Here is a 21,242-nt window from a genome sequence, read left to right as displayed (position 1 = left end):
CGATGATGTACGTTTTCAGCTGATGGAAAATATAGCTAAATGTCATGTCAATGTTTGCATTTCTCTTCACAACATACACAACAGTAGAACCAGAAGAGTTATTTGAGATGCAACCTTTTGTAATGTAAGAGCGCCATCTGGTGATTACAAAAAACACTGCTCAGAGCATACAATACTGTGTATCGTCCAGTGGATACCTGTTCAGATGCAGAGGAAGTTAGTTCCAGAATCAAACCCCACCCAAATTTTTATGATTAATGATGTCTACCACTTCAACATTCGCAACTCTGAAGCTCAGCATAATACCTAAATGACGATATTGTCCACATGCTCAAACACTATGTGCAGAAGAGTATAGCCAATATCTCTTTACAAGAACAGCTGCTCATGTACCAAATTTCACTGAACTGACTACACAAGTCACCAATGATGTGCAGTCATAATTTTGGGTGAAGCCTATCTCTGAAGCTTACCTTGCACCAGACCCACCTCTACAAAGCACACATTGTAGGCACTGAATAAATAATGCACAATATCACAGAGCTGAATAATACATTTTCTTGAACCCTGTATGAATAACTTAAAATTTACTTAATTTCTGCTAGTTTATATTTAAATTAAAACACACACACACACTGAAGATAAACTATCTATACAAAACCATACATTCAAAACATTTATACAGAATATACACAGGTGGTGTTGGTCCTAGACAGCGAGTAGCTGTGGCTGCAGCTGGCTTCGGCTGCGAGCGGTCTGACGTGACGGCACCGCCGCGGGGGGGGTGTGACGAGCGTGGTGTCAGTGGGCCGCTCGGTGGGACATGGCCTCCTGGATCTGCCGGTTCAGCTCGGCGATGATGCGGTCCTCGTGGGTGTACACGCCCGTCCGCAGCAGCGTGTCCCTCTCCTCCAGCAGACGGCTCAGGTGCTCGTCGGCGCTCTCGCTCAGAGGGACGCCCGGGGCGTCCTTCACCGGCCTCTTCTCCTCCTGCTGCTTCAGCCTGGAGGCAGAAGGCACCGCTCATCACCCGAGCAGAGGCTAAACCCACGCGCAGCGGGACTGGAAATACCCTTTTTCACCGTCGGGAACAATACCTGTGCTCTCAAATTACATACGGTTACACTGGCCTGGATTCGATCAACTTCTGCTTTTAACTCACGATTAAATGCAATTGTAAAGTGCTGACCTCTCAGTTTAGCGAGTGCAGTCATCACTGAAGCAAATTTAAAAAACTGGAAAAACAGTAACATTGGCATTTAATTGTGAGGCAAAGTCAAGGACATAGTTTGGCTGAATGCAGGCCTCTAGGATGGTAACCAGATTTCACTGGGTTTAAAACACTTAACAGCAGTCAGTCACTCTCAACAAATAAACTTCTATTGACCTGATGTTAAGTAAACACGCACTAAGTCTGTTTACGTATGCCATGTGGTCGCTTTGTCTGTAAATCCACGCTCTAAGACTATTTTGTCTCAGCACTCAGCTCTAAGCTCACTTTGATTTTTGCTCCAGCCCCACGTTATAAATACCACATTAACAGTAGCTTTGTCTGCAGTAACTGTCAATGTAAAGCTTGCTTAACGACTGAGCTGTAAAACCTTACCTTATTTGCAGTGCTAATGCCTGTATCCAGAGCCACTTGGAGATCTTGCATATCCCTGTCTATAGCTGTATATTTGCTGAAGCAGTTTGTGTTAATACCTGGCTCAAAGGTACAACAGCACTGGGAGTCAAACCAGCTCCTCTGGGCTACAAACCCAGTTCCTACCCATTGCACCACACCACTGGAAGCTAGTACCTGTTAAGCTCGTTCCTGATGTCCTCCAGCTCCTGCTTGTCGGTTTTGACGGCCTCCTTCTCCTCGGCCGCCAGGTAGCGAAGCCTCATATGCTCGAGCTCCTGCTGCTGTTTCTTCAGACGCATCAGGGCATTCTCCTGCTCTCTCTGATACAACAAAAATGAAACATTATCGCTGTGATCCACTGCGCCCTCCTGACCCCTCCGACATGCCAGAAACAGAATGCATCATCACTGCGAGCCACCGTGTTCTCCTGCTTTCTTTGACATGGCAAAAATGGAAGGCATCATCATTGCGAGCCACTGTGTTCTCCTACTCTTTCCTACGTGGAGAAAACAGAACACATCACCACTGGGAGCCATTCGTGTTCCCTTAGACCAAACAGAGAAAACAGTGAGTCGTGTCATTCTCCAGGGTGCACCGTTTTTGCTAGTTAACCTAGGACCGAGGTCAATACAGTTCAACAGGAAGTGACCACAACAGCACACAGGTAAGTACCTCAAGTACCTCTCAAGACAAATCTTTACTTTACAGTAAAAGTTAAAAGCATGCACAGTGCACCTTTGAGGTCTTTATGAGCTAAAGGCTGGGATGACTGATGACATGACCTTCTTGAATACTGACTGCGACACAAGACTGTGAAACGAAAACACCAGACATTTGGTTGGGCGGACCACTTTTTGGTCAGCCAGCACCACCTTTGAAGCTGGGCATCCTATTTCTCTAAGGGCTCTTTCACACCCAGTACATTTGGCTTCTCAATTCAAATAGAGATGCGGCTTGGTTCATTTGGGGTCACATGTGAAACCTCTGACAGTGATGTAATCGCACCCGAGCGTGCGTTAAAACAGTCAAGCCAAGATCACTAGAGAGGGGTGGTCTCGGACCATTTCTCCGTCCTCGATTTTGGCCTGCGAAAAACGTGTGCGGTGCGAAAACCGGCACATTTGGGGTTCAGCTGGAAACAAACCGCTCAAAAAGGGCATCAAGCTGAAACAACAGCCGTATTTGACTTCACCTTGTGTTCTCCAGATATCACTTGTGAGTTGCTTCCAACAAGACACTGTCCTCCACAGATGGCGGTTTACCCTATTTTCAGCATTCTCCACATACCCTGAGGCTCACTGGGGAAAGCAGTAAGTAGCACACAGCACAACCAGAAAGACACCACATTGGGTGTGTGTACTCTTCTTTATACCTGTATATGCTCTGGGTGATTTGTGCCACAGGTAAATGGGAAGTGAACCGAGCACAGCTGAAAAGGTGTATTGCGAAACTAATAGAATTTTTGCCGACTACAGAAACTAGACTATACAAACAAATCGGAATTCCTTTAGAAATGAATTCAAGTTCTATTGAATTTTCCTGGTCTACAGCGAAGTAAAATGAACAAACCCAGACTGGAGAAAAAAAAAAAAGCTGCTTTGAAAGTGCACCAGGATGCAAATAATCTCTATCACAAATGAACTTGTGCTGCGAGAGAGCCCCGCCACAGAACAGTACACCCCTGCCCAGTTTCTGTTGCTGGATTGACTTGGAACACAGAAATAAACCTGTGCTTTCAGTTAACATAAATAACACAAAATGTGTTTGTTGGAAAAGAACATAAAAGAAAACAAATATAACCTCTGGCAAACATGTGCTAATTACTAAAAATGTGAGGAAACAAAACACTGAAACGATTAACTCTGGGATATTTAGGCCTCTTGGGTACTGTGTTTCCCTGGCTACCGGTAGTTGACGAGTACACTAAGTATTTCCAGAGGTTTGGCGTGGGGGGAGTTTCTGCCTGGCTAGGTGTGTGGCCCCCCCACAGTCCTTTGACACATTCTGTGATAGCAGCCAGCCTTTCATTGGAAACATTTCTGCAGTTTGGCTCTCTTCAAGGAGAGGGGGAGGGGCTCCAACAAGGGGCTGAGTGACCAGTAAATGACCTCCACTCCCTGTGGCCCACGACCGGGGGGTCAGACCGGGGATTGACCGGAGTCAGGGAAGCCGGCCAGACACAACTCAACTACAGTTTTCTGGAAATAACTGCACTGACAGGGTAGGACAAGCACCTGGGGGATTTCACAGCCCCAGTTTTCCAGCTCTCATACTGACACAAAAATACCAGAGCATTCTGAGAGGGAGCAGGGGGAAAAAAAAAAAGCAGCAGACATGTTTGGCCTGAAATTAATCAGTTGGCCCTATCTGGTGTATTAGGAGCCAGGAGATAAGATATGCTTAGAGAGACAGGAATGTGCATGAGGTTAAGAGGATGGTATGGGCTGTTTTCAGAAAGGACTGGAATTCACATTCTTTTTCTTTTGTCAGAAGTTTGGGGACATTAATAACACTTTGAATCTGACAGGGAGATTTCCCTCCCCCCCCCCCCCCAATCGTGAATATTTATGGCACTTGCCACCTGCAATCAGTTATTACACACGCAGCCATCAATTAGGCCGTGTTGTGATTCGTTATACAAATATCAGTACTTTAAGGAGAACCTGACAAACGCAAAGCATAAGCTAGATACATTATGCCCGGTGATCACAGCAGAGGCACCGCTTTTGCTATTTTTAGGCCTCCGACGACCGAATGTGACATTTAAATGGTTAACGCTTGGCCTAATGCTTCGTATAATACAGACATGATTTATAGGCCCATTTCACATGACGTTATGAAACCCTTAGTACAACATAAATCAACTTGTGTTTTTTTTAACATATCTGGCACTTAGGTTTTTTTTTTTTTTTTAAAAAAAAAAAGAGCAGCTCAGATTTTCCAGCTGGCTCTTGTCTTTAACAGTTATTAACACGGCTTGATAAGCCTTGCCGAGTTGAGTCTGTTTACACTGGTGTCAGTCCCTCTGCGGGTTCACTGTGAGAAGCTGCCCTGCTTTTCAAGGCCCTGTGCCTCGTTTTTAACGGGCTCTCCTTGTTTAAACAGCACTGATGAACACCGTGACAATCAAGGAAAATTTAGGCTTCACTTCTGCCATCCAGGTATACAAACAGTTTCTAACTTATTTGCGTACATGGACAACATGAAAAGAACACTGTGGATATTCGCAGGAGTTAGTGGCAGAATTAATGGAAAAACACAGTGTTCTATATTTAGTAAAGTGATACCTTCAGACTCAGATTTTTATTATGTATACATTTTATCATTCAATGAACTGTATTGTACAGTCCACAAGGAGACACAGTCGTATTAATCCTGTGTCCTAGCCCCCTCACGAACACTTTCCCCTGATGTAAGTACAGATGTGCTATAATACTGCTCTTATAGAAGACCAATATATCTATACTATGATAATGTTGCTTTTATCAATGCTTTGATCAATATCAAACACTATGTGTAGACCAAACATGTGCTGTTCTTTGTCTATATCATGTAGCTATGTTTTTATCTTGATGCTTAACCAGAGGTCTTAATTGCTATTCAGCACCATGCCGTAGTTCTTGCGGCTCTTGTGGCAGGAACTTCACATATCTTGCCATGATGGTCTTGTAAGTCATTCTGGATAAGAACATCTGGCAAATAAATAATCTAACACCAAGCCACACCACTGACTGAAGAGATAAGGCAGAACGTGTTTTGATCTTGTGTATGTGTGAAATACCATCAAAGTCTTTTGCTTAGAGGCAAAGGACCCAACTGCCAAAATGAGGCAGGCATTTTCAAAATTTAATGGCATACCTGTTTAAATCTGGCAAGCTCTTTTAAGGCGCGTCCCCACTGCTGCTTGTAATGAAGCTTTGACTTTGTTGTGGATTCCAGCTTTCTTTCAAGTTCCACCTTAAATTAAGGGCGGTAAATCAAAGAGGAACAACATTAGCCCATTACAAACATTTCTTGAAAGATTATATATACACACGCGTCTGGATCAGAGAGGCTTGATCCGCTGCGAGAAAAAATATGGTTTCAATCAATGTCAAGTTAGACAAATATTATGGCAGATGAACATTTTCTTTTCTTAAAATATGACCCTGTTACTTAGTTACTCACATACGAACACGAAGAGCACTTGGCGAGGTCAATTTGGAAATGTGTCTATATTTAGTCAGACATGCAAGGAGTTTTTCTTCCGGGTATTACTCATAATCCCACAACCCCTGAGCCCGTCCTGAATCACTCAGCTCTGCTTCGGAGTTACAACATCCTGTCAGCTCCGGGGTGAAAACTTATGCGGTGCAGAAGATGCGTTTGCTCCACCAGAGTTATCGGAACTGCTCAGAAAAACAGTGCCATGACCGCCTTGCTGCATTATGCAAAATAATGACAGTGGGAAAGTGTGTATAACTGGGAGAAGAATGTGTACTTAAGTGTTGAGCTGATAGCAGGCAGAGTGAAATGCGCTTTACCTCGCATAAAACTCAGCAAAGTGTCTCCTAAACATCAGCCTTTTATGAAAACGACAAATAATTTCCCACCAATTCTAGAATCAATCCACATTTAATTAAAATTAAAAAAAGGAAAAAAAAAAAACTAACAATTTCTTTATACATTTTGGTAGGTTAGACCAGTTTAACTCAACTACTTTATTGGATTCTTCTTAATTTTTATTTTAGCATGAGACACGGTACCCTGCAAGCAAAGCCCGGTACCGGATGGGGGCCCTCACCTTCTCCAGAGTCAGCAGGTTGATCTCGGACTGCAGCCGGATCTCGGGCCGCGTGTTCTGCTGCTCACGGAACTGCTGGAATTCCTTCTCCAGCTGCTTGTACTTGTTCTCTGCCTCCAGAACCTAACACAAAAGAAAAGAATGGAATTCACATCAATTTAACTTAAGATGAACAGCATATGAACAAGCATAAGGCAAATTGAATTCACTAAAATGACCTCATTTAGCATAATGTAAAAAATTATTTGTGTTATTCCGTTTTTTAGCCACAAAAAATAAACAGGACTGCTGTAAGAATTTTAACCCACAGCTCTTTCTTTTTATAGTCACAAAAAATAAATATAATTTTCCCTGGCGTTTATTTGAGGCAGACATTTCACTGAGAGACGCACATACCAGCAATTAAAAGAGACCTGCATTTTTTGGAGACTCGGCTATTATTGGAAATCGTACGGTATTTGGTATATATGTGTTACAGAACACAGAAGGGCAATGAGGTGCAATAAGAACGAAAGCTAGGCTACACGCCTTTTCGCCTTTATGAAAAAAAAAGGATTAAGCCTAGCCTATAGCCTAGGCTAGATATAAATTGTCAAACGAAAATGCAGAAAAGAGCAAATCAACAGAGCCCCTAAAGGGACATGAGCAAAAATAACTGGGGGACATGAGAAAAAAAAATGTATCAAAGTTTCTCTTGCGCACTAGGAACTATTTTAATATATATATTTTTTTTTTTGCTCAACCAAATTGGTTTCTCGGGCGCACGTGCGGTTGTGCAGTTGCTTGCCATCCCCTGCGGTTTGGCTTGTCAATACTGCGGTACTGCAATATTGCGGTTATCGCGACAGCCCTAGCTTCTCGATCCCCAGAATGGGTGAAATTTTCATATGTCATCAATGACACCAATTTGGACCAGTCCAGGTTGCAGAGTTTGATCATTTCATTGGTTCATATCAACCACTGATTGATTGGTTGGCAGTGACTGACAGAATATGGTAGCACTGCCCACAATGGGGTTCACAAAGACAATTATTGCCAATTACCTCCCTGACAGAAATGTATTTATCTGTGAACTCTGAAGAAATGCACCTGATAAAACAAAAAGGTACAACTAAAAATACAGTATAAGGAATGTGGGTCTTCAGTTTGACATTTAAAATAGGGTTTGAGCCAGCTTTAAATGCATCACTGGCAGTGCTACAAGAAATAAATTCAAGGGTAAGCACACACATACATGCTGCTCTCTGTCAAAGGAAGCAGTGCTGTTCAGTTCGCTCCACTGTCACTGTATCACTTTGTTGCTCGTTTGTAAACCAAAAGGCATACCTACCAATAATACACTAAAAACAATGAGAAAGAACCTAAATACCCGTCTCAGCTACAGAGGATTTGTTGCGAGACTGCAGCCTAACTAGAGATCTCCCGTCCGTCCTCTGACACAAAGCAGATGCCACAGAAAACCTGGTTCACAATGCCTGGTATTCTGCGCTGGAGGGGAGTGTCCAAACAGGGGGATTCTGGGCTGATAAACGGGGTTCTGGTGTGCCAGCGCAGGACAAATGCATGTTTACACATTCCTGACGTGGGGAGACAAGATGTAGGGCCGCGTGGCAGACTGGCTGCGGCTTTCTCAGGGCCGCCTTCTCGCCGCGTGTCAGAAACCTACTTTGCTTGATTTGTTATAGCCGGGGTGTCCAGATGTTTTCTGGGAAAACGAGACGGCAGACAGAGCTATTTCACTAAGTGGGGCTGTCGGGATGGAGGGGCCGGGGAGCCGGGTGGAGACGCAGGGCACTTTCTTTCTTTCCCGTGAAAAAGCCTGAACGAATAGCTCCCGGGGAGAAAAAGGCAAGAGAAGGGAGAGGCTAATTGCGGCTACTGCTAGAGGCCGTTTTCTTTTATTTTATACCTGCAGTGTATTTCACGGTCACACATGCACACGTAAAACTGAGAGAAAGCAGTTCATTAAGAGACTCAAAGGCTTGGGCCGGGTCCCGTTTTGCTGCCATACAGTGTGGTGGCAGATGGCCAGTTTAAGCAGCGCAGCATGAAGTCCTGTTCAAACTATCGCTTCAAAGTAGCACAGGTGAAAGCAGCACATGTTGGAAAAGGAAGCCAGTGCTTCCTGCGTAGGGATTTGCTCCAGTTAAAAAGCGGACTTTGGTTTCACTGGGGTTCTTGTGTTTCGTTCTAGAAATCTGGTGTTGTAGGAGTAAAACTAGAGGTTGAGGCCATGCTCCTGAGAGCAATAACAAAAAAAAGGTTTACTCCTCAAGAGAAAGGTTAGGTCAAATACATACACACTGCATGCAGTCTCAATACTATGTTCAGATAGCTGTCTGCAGATAGTCCAGTTAACTATAGATCCTTCACTCAGGGAATCAATTCAAATAAAAAACAGGGAGGGATGTGTATGTGAGAGTGATATGAAATAGTAGGTGATGCTGGTAGAAGCATGGGACAATGTTTTGTTCTGATATGGTTATGTTAGCTTGGTGTTGTTTTTGTGTATAGCTTGTTATATTTGGCTGTAATTCACAAAATGTACAAAGAAAGAAGTCCTGTACTTAGCCAATACTTCAGTTTGTTTTTAACTGAGTCTTTGCTTATTTTCCACTGTGCAATTTATAGCTCAGTTTAAAATAAACTAATAAATAATGTAGACGGAGATAGCTAGCTGGGCCATTTTCAGTCCACCCCCCACAATCCAGCTATGGGTTTTGGCATGTTAATATTTGAACAAATAAGCAGCTGGGGACTGTGTATATTTTACAAATAGGACACTAGCTAGACCGCTATGGCTAATAAGATGCAAGCCAATAGTAGCAACTGTATGAGTTAATGTAACATGTAACTCGACACTGGTATTCTGAGCCCAAACCACCACAGATGGTGATGTGAAGTCGATCTGATTTGATTTCCTTTCAGGGTGGGACTGTGCAGGGGACCAGTAGGATACATACATTTTTCTTTTATTCTGTCTGGAGGAGGCCCCTGTGGAGCCGTTTGTGTAGGCAAGAGACTCAGACCCACCTTCACAAAGGGGTCCTTGGAGCAACAAAGGGTTGGCACGCATCGCTGACCCCAAAGTGAATGTCACCACGTTACCCCCCCCACGGCTGCAGCACGCGGCCGGTGCTACCACGCCCCCCTGCCACCTACCTGCTGTTGCTGCCTCGCTCGCTCCTCCTCCAGCTGCCTGACCTTTGACCTCTCCAGCTCCACCTGGTGAGCGCAGTCCTCGCGGAGCCGGCGGCCGCTGTCCTGCAGCTCCCGCATGGCGAACTCGTGCTCGGCCCGCATTTCCCGCTGCAGCCGCTGCGTCTGCGGGACAGGGGGGGACAAAATGCGCCCGATCGTTCCCTTAGCCCTCAGCCTAAACGCACCCACACACTGCCACACAACCAGGAAACCTAGCTCTGACTCAAAGCCTTCAAACCCTTATTTGTTGGTCCACCAATTTTCCTCTCCTTCAAACCTGCATTTGTATATTGACTGGGATTCTATTTAAATGCGTGTGACAGTTGCTGTCTTCATGCAAGTGACTTCACAATGACTGTTCACACAGTTGAGTTTATTTCCTGCTTTGGCTTTTGGAAGTAAGTGCACATGCTTGTGCATGTACCTGGAGCAGGCATTAGATTCAGTGCACACCCTTTGTATGTTAACCATTCAGCAGGCAAGAAATTTACAAATTCAACCAAACCAGAGCCGAGATGCAACTCAGTAAATTGATTTAAGATAAATATCATTAATGAAGCACATATCCCATGACTGCTTTTAAGACATGTTTATTGTGTGTTCTAGCGAAACTCCAAGCGGTAACATTCCTCGTCCAGGACAACCACAAAAGATCCATCTTATAGTTTCCCTCAGACGTGATTATCAATGAATGTCTATTCTTTTCCTGAACTGACTGAATTAAAATGGAGTAGGCCCTGTCTCTGATTTACACGTCTCTTTTGGTGCACTCACCTCCATCTCTGCATGTGCAAGCTGCTTCTCCCTCTTCTCCAAGTCAGCCAGTGTTTTCTGAAGCTGCTCCTCTAAAAGGCTGTACTCCATCTCCTGTCACACATCGCAGCCCAGGTTAATACGTGACAATAAACTAAATATGCCGGATCATGTCCTCCTGTAGGTTATTACTTAATGCTTAATCTTGATAGAAGGAGCCAATGACCTTCTAAAGCGATCTTCACAAATTGCACTCAGAGAGCATTGTAGTGAGACATTAAAAAGTAAAGTTTAAAGCAGATTATGGCAAAAGTACTTACAGTACCTATCACACTGTAAAGACAGTAAATTAAGAATAAAAGCTAAGAATAAAAGGGGGTAAAGAGTGTTGTTTTCCTGGGGTCTTTTTTCCATTTCCCGAGAAAATGCAGCATGGCTTCAACAGGCAATAATTTCAAATTATTTGACTGCATTATTTTCTGAATATACCCAGTTTTTTCTTCGTTAATGGAAATGACTCACAAATTTGATAAATTATATTGATAAAGCCTGTACTTCCAGGCGGATTTTTAGCACGCGAGCTCAGATCAGTGGCAGTGTCTGAGACGAGGGCGAGTGGCTGCTACGCAGGGCGCAATGGCGGGTCAGCGACAAGCACCTTCTTCTTGACCAGCGCCTCTCGCTCCCGCTCCCTCTTCCTCCACTCCTCCGCCAGGGCCTGCATGTGGCTCAGCTCCTTCTGCTTCAGCTGCGGAGAACCCCCACAAGGAGACACCACTCAGCATTCACGCCACACAAATATCACTTCAAAAGGGCTAACATTTCACGCGCGAGTAAATAGCATTGTGGGTTTCTGCGCTGCCCTGCAGTACGCCCTGTCTGAGTGCTGTGTGCGGTGTCAGTCCCGCCCAAGAGGAGGGAGTGTCCTTCATTGTGCCACTGGCAGCCAGAGAACTAACAGACATCTCTTAATCCATATTCATAAGGGCCTCATTCAGAATACTCTGGTGTATTGAAAACAGCAATTGAATGCCCTTTTAAAAGTCAATATTCAAGTCATTCTCTAACAGTCAAACCCTACATCCCCCACAGGGCTGTATGATACTACAGCCCCTTCTGTGACTACAAAAACATCTGTATTCATTATTACTTTCAGAAGGGAAATTAATGGCATCAATCAAGTAAGTTAGTTTATGTATGGTTCATAACCTCTTATTAACCTGGATGGGAAACTTAAACAGGATTTTTTGGTAAGTAATAAGCCTTAAAATATTGATCCAAGAAATAAATTAGCGAATAATCCAACTTTTTCGCTATATTTTCACGATACGCTCTCCACATTTGCTGTGAGAAGGCAATATATAAACACTACATGTATGAGACAGACTCTGCTCGTGTTTTGAGTGAACGTGACGTCACCTGGTTATCGAAAAGGTCTTCCTGCTCCTCCTTCCACATCTCCAGCTCCAGGGCTGCCTTGTACTCCAGAGTCTCGCGGGGCTCGGGGGGGACAGCCGAAACATCGGGATGTTGCCTGGGAGGGGGCCCCGCCCTCGGCTGCACCGGAGGGACATTCTGCCGTGACAAAAACATGTCACCTACACCCCGTCTTCATGCTAGCCCCTGTCCTCTTCACTAGAAAATCATCTTATTTTTGTAAGACATCCTCAGATTTAATCACAGAAACCTGTTTTTTTGCTCAGCAAACATTATTCATGTAATTTCAGTCAGAACAGACAGCACCTTGTTATATTACGAATGAAGGTCCATTCCATTTCGGGTTTGGTCGATTCATGAAATGAACAGAATGTCAACTGAAAACTCTCAATAGAAAATGATGGCTGATTTTCCTTTCTTGGCCCTAGTCACCTGCAGGCAGCTTCTTTGTATTTCTCTAAGCACAACAACCTTCTTTTCAATTTATAATTCATTAATAGAATTTCATTTCATGAGTTGACTGAATTGAAATGGATTCGTTCCCAGTTGGTGCTACATTCTTGCTGTATCTTTGTACAGGTGCATACATAGTCTTGCACTGGCAAGCTGTACCTGTGAGGACTCAGATATGATGATTTCCTGGGCTTTCACCAAACCCAGGTCCTCCAGGGTGGTGACATAGCACAGCTCAGCAATCTTCTCACTGGGCCTGTACCATGAGACACAGAAACACAGCACAGTTGCTACAAGGACTGAACACACACACAGCTACGGCACACAGACCAAGTCACAGAATAGCACCTTCTCCGCCATCTAGTGGAGGTTTCAGCTAGAGCAGTCTGACAGACCTGTCGCCTCTGTCTGCTCTACACCTCTATAAGTGCCCACTAGAACGCTTTCTTTCTGTGCCGGTTTCAGTAAAATTCAGTAATACGATCACATTCATTTTCATTCACCTGATGTGCGTGAATTTGATTTTTTACAGGCATTCAAATTTCAACAGGCGCATTCAGCTCATTTTTACACCAACAATTTCACACTTCACTAATTTGGCATGCGGGCTGACAACTTATTGATGCATCATATTCCAAAAAAGTAAAAACAGTGGCGCATTCACTCATTTCATGACACACAAAAAAATCAAAACAGGTCTACATACATATCTTATTTAGTATGTGTAGTAATCTTCTTGATATTTGACAGCAGGTCTTTTACCTGTGGGCTGTTTCATGAAGTTAATGCACATACTTACGCTGGGTTTATCTTAGCCCTCCCCGTTGAAAAACAACACTAAGTGATATTAACGCCACACATCTGCAGGAAGTCTCAGCTTTGTTCAGTGTTTATGCTAAACATTCACATTTCTCCAGAAATTAAGTCGTACTGGAAGTGCATTAGAGGTCATTACTTTTGATCATGACTTTGTCATTTCAAAAGAAATTACATAAAAAGCAGTCGATAAAATTAAAATGTAATTGGTGTAACGTTCATAAAAAGTGCAAATTAATGTGATTTTATTTTTATTTTTCACAGAGCTAACCAAGCTGAATTTCAAATTATGGGTCTGTTAAAAGCAAATGGTGGCTCCATTCTGTCCATTATGGTCTCCTAAAAATCATATGCATCATAAATTCCAGCCCTGACTGGTGGTAAAATCAATTCAAGATTTATAATTCGGGGAAAATACTGACAATAAATGTGAGAGGAATTGCAAACATCAATTTTTGAACAGAACACAGCTACTATTAGCAGGTTGGGGAGGATGCAAAGACAAACATATCCTGTACCTCAGATAAGTACGCAAGTCAAAAACATATTGTGGAGATCCACGCTATTAAATGTAAACATAATTAGCTTCTGTTTGCAGTCTAATGCTGAAGCTGTTACCCTCTGGCCTTGATGACAGGTGTCCTGTCAGAGAAGGTCTGCCTCCAGTGCTGCTCCCCCGTCGGTCCCAGGAAGCGGGTTTTCTCTGATGCCAGGAGGTGGGAGAGCTGGATGCTCACTGTGCCCAGGAGGACGTCTCGTGAGCTGGGGTCTCTGTGCCACACCTCCACCACCAGGGGCACCCTGAGACACGGAGCAAAACATTTACGCCGTGACATGCCGCACAGTCCTATCCAGAGCGCACGCAAGAAGATTAGAGCAGACGCTAAGAGCAGAGACGATACGAAATCATAAGTGCCGCTATCTGACAGAGTCATTCCATAACATGTCATACTCTGTTAACCGCCATGAGAGGAGAGGAAGTTTGACGATTTAGCAAATGTGTTTGAGAATATAGCATTAATGTTTAAGCTTTGTTGTTAGCTGAACCGAGAAGCAGTTTGAACAGATGAGTGTTCGGTCTGCAGCACAAGACGGTCAGTGATTCAGCAATTACTGTAGTGAGGAGCTCGTTCCACCAATGGAGGAACAGAGTGAAGAACAGCCGTAATGAAGCTGGGCCCTTTCAGAGAGGGATGACAAGGTGACCAGAGTTGGCAGAGCAGAGCAGAGTGGTCTGGCAGAGGTACATGGTTTGATAACTGATTGAAGGTTAGAGGCTGCAGTTCCTCTTGCTGCCCCCTAGAGTATGAAATTTGTATTTTATTCTGGCTACAACTGGTAACCAGTGGAAGGAGATGATAAGAGGCGTGACATGCAAGTATTTTGGCTGGGTGAGCAGCAGTACTCTGGTTGAGACCAAAATGGCACTAAAAAGCACGTTTAGGGAGTCCAGCAAAGAGAGTTGCAGTGCTATAGTCAGGATAGGACAAGTGCCAAAACAATGAGCTGGGATGCGTGTGTGCTGAGAAAAGCATAAATCTACACACAGGATGCAGAAGTGCTTCTAATGTTCACACACTAGGCCTGCTTATGAAGGTGTAACTTGGGGAGTCATACACGCGCACACAAAATCGCACCCGTGAAAGCTCATTTTCTGTTGGCACAATATTTGCACACATGCACCGCAGACACCTCATCACATCCTGCGGTGTCTGTTATTGTTCCCACACAATTAAATAGGGTGTCATCACGCTCGCACACATTGCAACCCCTGAATAAGCTGTCCTGCTGCTGACACAATATTTGAGAAGTGCGTGTCAACTGGCAAATTGGATACGTGTTTGCACACTGTCACCCCCTAGAAAGTCCTACGGTTGACGCGTTGTTCGGGAGGGCGGTATCTGAATCTCATCCACGCTCGCACGAGTGTCCTCACACCTGAGGAAGGTGTCCTGGACCTGGTGAGGAAGCGCGGCGAAATCGAAGGCGCAGTAGGACTGGGGCAGGAACACCTCCATGTTCTTCTGGACTTCAACTGGGGGATTGGTCATGATGGGGGCAGCACTCCCAAAAAACTGGTAAGAGTACCTGGTACAGGAGAGAGTGACAGTACTCCACTGACAGCATTGTATTCCATTATGCATTTCATCAGCAGATGCCCATAGCTGATGCCCTACCTGCTGACCGCCATTGTAGGTCACCTTTAAAATATTACCCATTTACACTGCTGGAAATATCCACAAGCAATCCACAAGGCTAAGTACATTAGATAAGGGTACAAGAGCAGAACCACTTTAAAGTTTTGCGCCTGCAATCTCCTTGTTATAGCTGTAAGACTACAAAGCTCAAACAACAGTTTTGAAAACAACACTTGAGCAAAGTACTACAACCAGCTGGCTTGACCTAAGACACAGAATGTGTGCAGCTAGCCACACAGATCCTTCTTTTCCTCCTTTATGCAATACTCTTCAGCAATCACCAATCATACATACAAGCTCGTCTTACCGCAACACTCATGCAGGAGCAATTAAACGAGATGTACTCCTCCAATACACTTACACATAGCCAACAGCTATTTTTTAAATATGAGTGAGACAGTAAACCAGTGATGTGGGTACTTGTTGGAGGAGAAGTACTTCCCCCATTACTCCACAGGGTGTCAGAGAAACGAACTACCCACCACTATCCCTGGCAGAACAAAGCCAATTTTTCCCCGCTGCTGTTGGCTCCTGCCCATCGACAGACCTTCTTAAAAATAATTTTTCCTGCATGTTATTCTGCACTGTAAAGCACTCTGTGTTAAACTGATGCAGGGAGCACTATAGCTGTTCCGGTGGAGCTCTGCTCTGTACCTCAGAACGCAGTGGACAGGGAAGCCCACATCCATGTCTCGGATGCTCCGGAGGTCCATAGAGAAGCAGAAGTGGTGTGCAGAGGACGGGATGGCAATCTTGGGCGCGGAGACACTCACCGAGGAGACCGGGGCCTCTGGCTCAATGTAGACCTGAGCACCGGCTGGACCTGAGGGGCCTGCAACTGGCTCTATCAGCAAAGCAATCACGCCTTTTGTCAAAGTAAAGAACTGATGGCTGGGTACATATATGGATCTGCTGGAACAGAACTGTGAACGTACATATGTCTAAGTAGACGTACACATTTTTCAGCTGATGTTTAATGGTATGGATTACATTTGCAGTCAGTAATCAGGTGGAATAACGTATTGGGACTATGCTTAGTCGGTGATGCCCCACTACCTGCTGGGACAGGCTGAGCCTGGCCTGGGTCCTCCAGCAGGCTCTCAGCCTCGCTCTCTGTGTGGTGGCTGGCGGGGCAGGGTTCTGGAGAGGTGCGGTCTGGGACAGGGGACATCCCTTTGAGCTCTGGTACAGAGGGTCTCTGCTCTGGGGGAGGAGATCTGGGCGGGATGGGCGACACAATCCCCTTTTTCACAGGAGTTTGAGGCTCATCTGCATCTCGACCAGGACTTCCCAACTATGTATAAGAAAGAAGACACTGTCTAGTTCACACCCAGCTAGTTTGCAGGAGTTACAACTGAATATATGCTACATTCCTTAAAAACTTACATGTTTTTAGTGACTGATTTGATCCCGACATCATAACGATACAGATTTAAAAAAAAAAAAAAAAAAGACTTGATGAGGTAACAATTTCTACATTGAGAGGGTTGGACCGGACTCTGTACCTGTGGGTTGACCCCCTCTCTCCTGAGAGTCACAGACACTCCCAGAGTGGGCTGTAACTCCGGGGGAATGAGTGGCAGTTTCAGCTTGGCTCGGTTGGGAGGCACCAGGGTGAAGGCCCCCTCCACGGTGGCGGGCTGCTTCTCCAGGTCCACCGCGCTCTTTGTCAGCCCAGACAGGCTGATCTCAGCACTGCCCAGGGAGTGGTTCCCACAGCAGAGATGGATCTGTGCCCACGCACACACAGAGTGTGAAATCCACAGCTTGTGCACATGCATTTAAACAGACGGGATGGGACAGAAAGTCTCTACAAACACAATGGGCACTAAATGAGAATTACTCACAGATTCAGACACAAACCCTCTGTGCTTAACAAAACGTGTAAACACCATTACACTGATGGCTGAGGAATCAACTCTCAGAGCAGGACCATGAACAACATGCTGATCAGTGCTATGTGCTGCAACTCTTCACACTAAAGTTAAAGTCCACAATGCCACAGCTTTTCCACTATGTATCTCGGAAAAGCTTACTGGGATTCGTAGGTAAAGCAGAGAAATCCTTAACATTTTGATTCAACCAGGCCTGACATAATGCTAGTTACACTCAGGTAACTACAGGTACTACACTCTAGACTACAGGTAGAGTGATGAGCCTAGCTGGGCTGGATGGCTTTTTCCTGTCATTAATTTTCTTTGTTACTATTTTCTTCCTGTTCTTACTCTATGTTCATCCAACACACTCAGATGTGTACATGATATGATGAGAACTACACGGTTCAATAAAATCATGAGAGCAATGTTGGCCCATACAGCACTTAAGAAGCTCATTAGTCCTCTCAGTGCACACTGGTGATTAAGGGCGGTACCTGCAGATCGGGCTGCTGGCTCAGGTAGGCCCGTAGGACGTTGGCACTGCTGCGGATCCGCACCGAGGCCCTCTCCGGCTCGAAGTTTGGACTGATGAGGTTGTGAAAGGGTTCGCTGGTGATGTCGTTCCCCAGGAGAGTGTAGTAGAAGAAGAACTCGGACCCTTCTTGCGAGAGCTTCATGGTGCTGGGGATCAGCTGCACTCAGATATATGGCAAATAACCTTTCAGAATTTCTCAGTTAGCTCAGCCGTCCTCTTACACACCTTACGCTGCTTCTTTTTGTGTAGTGACATGCAGGTGCCACAAAATCTAGATATAAACTGTGATACTCTCTTATTCTTCAAAATTCAAAAAAAAATCCAAACACAGATTAAAAAAAAACTGCATACAGATGGGTTAACAAATTAGTAAATGAATGTAGCCATAGATGAGACTAAACGGTTTAAACTGCATATTTTACTTTCTGATATGACAAATTCTTTCAGAGAAGCCACTTTCTGCAAACTGCAAACCTCCCATTTTTTCCATTTATATAAAATTAGGTGCATATGTATCCATGCCATAGCGCCAGAAGTTAACGCAATGCTGGCACAGCTCCAGACGCTGAAGCTTCATACCTGCTCCAGCTTGGTGGCGAACGCCACAGTGACAGACAGGACGAAGGGGTCTGCGCAGCGATCCTCCGGTCCGATCTGGTGATAGCCCTCGTCTTCTTTCAGAACCGCCTCCAGCTTATCTGGCACCAGGTTGGACAACAAAGGCGAGCCTGCAAGGGCGTACAGAAACATTCATACGCTGCAGGCCCAAGCAAACGTTAAATTTCACCCACTGATACACACAGACATTGACTGAAGCAAACTGAGATATATTTGCCACAAGGGTACAACAGCATTGCCACACTGGAGATACTAATCTGCAACCTCCTGATCAGAAACCCCTGCCACTTGCCATGTGTATTAACTTGAATGGATACACCTCTGTTTTGTTGTGCTGGAAGTCACTCTGGAGAAGAGCACCTGCTAAATGAATGTAATGTTATGTAAAATAGTGTATTAACTTTCATTTCCAAAGCGTGAGTCATTTCCTGCTAGCATGCTGGGAAGCTGAAGCCCTTGAGAGCACTCTCAACACGTCTTGTTACCAGAGAAATGCACCTTCAGACTGCATAATTACTCACCTTGTCTCGGCGGAGCCTCTTTGGCCTTGAATTGATCAGGTGACTGTTTGGTATCGTTCTCAAGTACCATGTTGATCAAAATGGCTGGCTTCAGCTTGGTGTACTTGCTACTCAGCAAAGGGTACCATTTTGGGGGCTGCTGAGGACAAATAAACCCATTTTTGGCACTGAATCAAACTCCAGAACTCAAGTATCTGGAGCCACAACCAGAAATTACCTCACAAATAACAAAATCAGGATCTGGAAAATAAAGTGAAGCAGTACATCCAGATGTAGGATGACAAGTATTTATAAATGGTACCAGATAAAAAGGCTTAGCCTTGCTCAAATGTGCAATAAGTGCTTGCCTGTTTGACTTCCTGAACAGATCTCAGGTCCAGAACGATGTAACCCACTGACTCCCTTGCTTTTGTGACAGAATCCACTGCATAGCACTGCAGTTTGATTGGTGTGCGCTGGAGTCTGAGGTTCAAGGAGACAGGTTTTATTCAACACATAGACCCAATTTCACATTTTGACATCAATACATTAAAACATCACCACATCAGTTGGAAAATTCAAGACATAAAGTACAAAAGCTTATTTCTGGAAAGCCTAATCAAAGCACTAAATTTGCGAGAATCAATTATGATCCCAAATGTTGACAAGTCGCAGATATACACGGACCAAGAGGAATGCCCCCGCAGAAACGTGAGTGGGTGAGAGGGAGCAGCGACATCCACACAACAGATTTGAGGTTTGGGGACAGACCTGTGCTGGTGGAGGGTTTTGCGGTCAAGCTCCCAGGCCAGCTCTGTGCAGAACTGAGGCTGGTCCCTGTGGTCCACTGGGTCCGTGGCCAGCTGCTCCCCATCGAACTTCGCCTGCACCACCAGCGTGTGACGCGAGCTCTTGGGGAACTGACGACCTGGAGAGGACAGCACTGGTGACCGAGCTGAACCTTCAGACCACTAGTAAATTAGCCAAGCTAGGCTACAAGTCTGTAATTGTATTTCGGATCAAATGCGCTCCTCGAGAGACTTGATTTTTATAACCGTTTGGCTACCAATCAATTTGATCACTGGCTAAATGATCTCCGGAGATGACTGAGGTACTCTGTGATATAGTGTGCAATAATCCTGACAAGCAGACTAATTAATGAACTGCTGTCTGGGACAATGAAAATTACTCAGCTAAGCAGCTAAAATAAGTTAACTGTAACTTTAAGTGGTTTGCTACTTGCCTAATTGGGTTGCTTGTTCACACCAAGATGGTAACTTGGTTGGCTACGTTAACGTTAGGTAGGCTACATTTAACATCTAACATTAATGAATATAACCTACTAGTACTAGCCTGGAAATAACTGTTTGTCTTATAATAATAACGTTAGTTGCTAATGTTATCGTTTATATTAGCTGTAGAGTTTGGACCGGTCTTTTCAAAGCAAACCATTGTAGCCAGCTAGCTAGGTAGATACCTAGCTAACGTTAGCTAAATACAAACCTTGGTGGAGCTGTCAGAGTCAGAGTCATGGTGCAGTACACGTAGGAAGCCAACTGTCTAATGAGATTACCCAGTACAGGCAAGCTAGCAAATCAGCCAATGATGCAAAACAAATCAAACTAGTTAGCTGGCTAGTTGGCTCGACAACTATTCACAGAGTTCGCAAGCCAAGCTATCGAGCAAGTTAGACCCAATTACGTTAGCTAGCTAGCTGGCGTTAGCCAAGTCTAACGTTTTCTAAACATACCAGGTAGGATATTTAGCTAACGATAACGTTAGCTATCATTTGCCGAATTCCCGAAATCCTTAGCTACCAATAGCTGAATTCCCAAATCCTTATGTGCTGCAACATAGTTTTAGCTAACGTTATCTAGCAAACACGCAAAGATACGAAACCGTGAACCATCGAGCTAGCCTAGCTGGAGAATTTGAGTAAAATGAACGATTGTACACCACAGTCATCGATTGCTACAGTACCTTCTAGGATGGAGACTACGATGAGCAGCTGATCCGATTTAGAGGCCATGGCATCTGATGAGTGCTGTTGCTCTCCGCTTGTCGTGAGTTTTACCTCACGTCACACCAGCTTAACCAGAAACGCTCAGTTCTTTAAGGTACTTCCTTAAGGTACCAATAATGCGAAACTTGGTTACTAAGCACCCCGGTGTCCGTTGTCTACCCCGCTTTGATACGGATATTTGCCGCCTCCCATTTTAAAACGCTGACTTCCGCCTAGTTACTGTCGGAAGAAAACAGAAGCAGGTGAGCATCAAGTGGAAGTAGTAAGACGATCCTCTCGAAAGTATAAGCAGTGTGCCTCTGGTGCGCCCCCTGCTGTTCGGGAAGTCTATGTTCAAAGGCCTAAAACCACCGGCGTGCATGATTTATTTTTCACGGTTGGTTATTAGTCCGTGAAGGACAAAACCAGGCAGAATAAATAA

At 44.7% G+C, this 21,242-nt stretch overlaps 1 protein-coding gene across 1 annotated transcript; it reads right to left on the bottom strand.

The window, feature by feature from the left end:
* Positions 1–707: 707 nt before the first annotated feature.
* Positions 708–20,916, bottom strand: LOC118776798 (centrosomal protein of 120 kDa). The gene is made up of 20 exons (XM_036527367.1): positions 20,779–20,916; positions 19,570–19,726; positions 19,167–19,281; positions 18,820–18,955; positions 18,260–18,408; positions 17,640–17,837; positions 16,774–16,998; positions 16,325–16,562; positions 15,923–16,112; positions 15,009–15,158; positions 13,689–13,871; positions 12,414–12,510; positions 11,784–11,939; positions 11,023–11,112; positions 10,386–10,478; positions 9,573–9,734; positions 6,411–6,533; positions 5,486–5,584; positions 1,802–1,947; positions 708–1,003 (listed from the first exon to the last, which is right to left on the bottom strand). Exons 1-20 carry the CDS (start codon positions 20,825–20,827, stop codon positions 802–804), a joined length of 2,958 nt encoding a protein of 985 aa, XP_036383260.1. The 5' UTR covers positions 20,828–20,916; the 3' UTR covers positions 708–801.
* Positions 20,917–21,242: the final 326 nt, after the last annotated feature.

The sequence above is a fragment of the Megalops cyprinoides genome, chromosome 4, assembly GCF_013368585.1.
Source record: "Megalops cyprinoides isolate fMegCyp1 chromosome 4, fMegCyp1.pri, whole genome shotgun sequence".
In the NCBI taxonomy this organism is placed as follows: Eukaryota; Metazoa; Chordata; class Actinopteri; order Elopiformes; family Megalopidae; genus Megalops; species Megalops cyprinoides.
The sequence above is the reverse complement of the archived record's forward strand: the minus strand, read 5'-3'. Positions and strand labels throughout refer to the sequence as shown.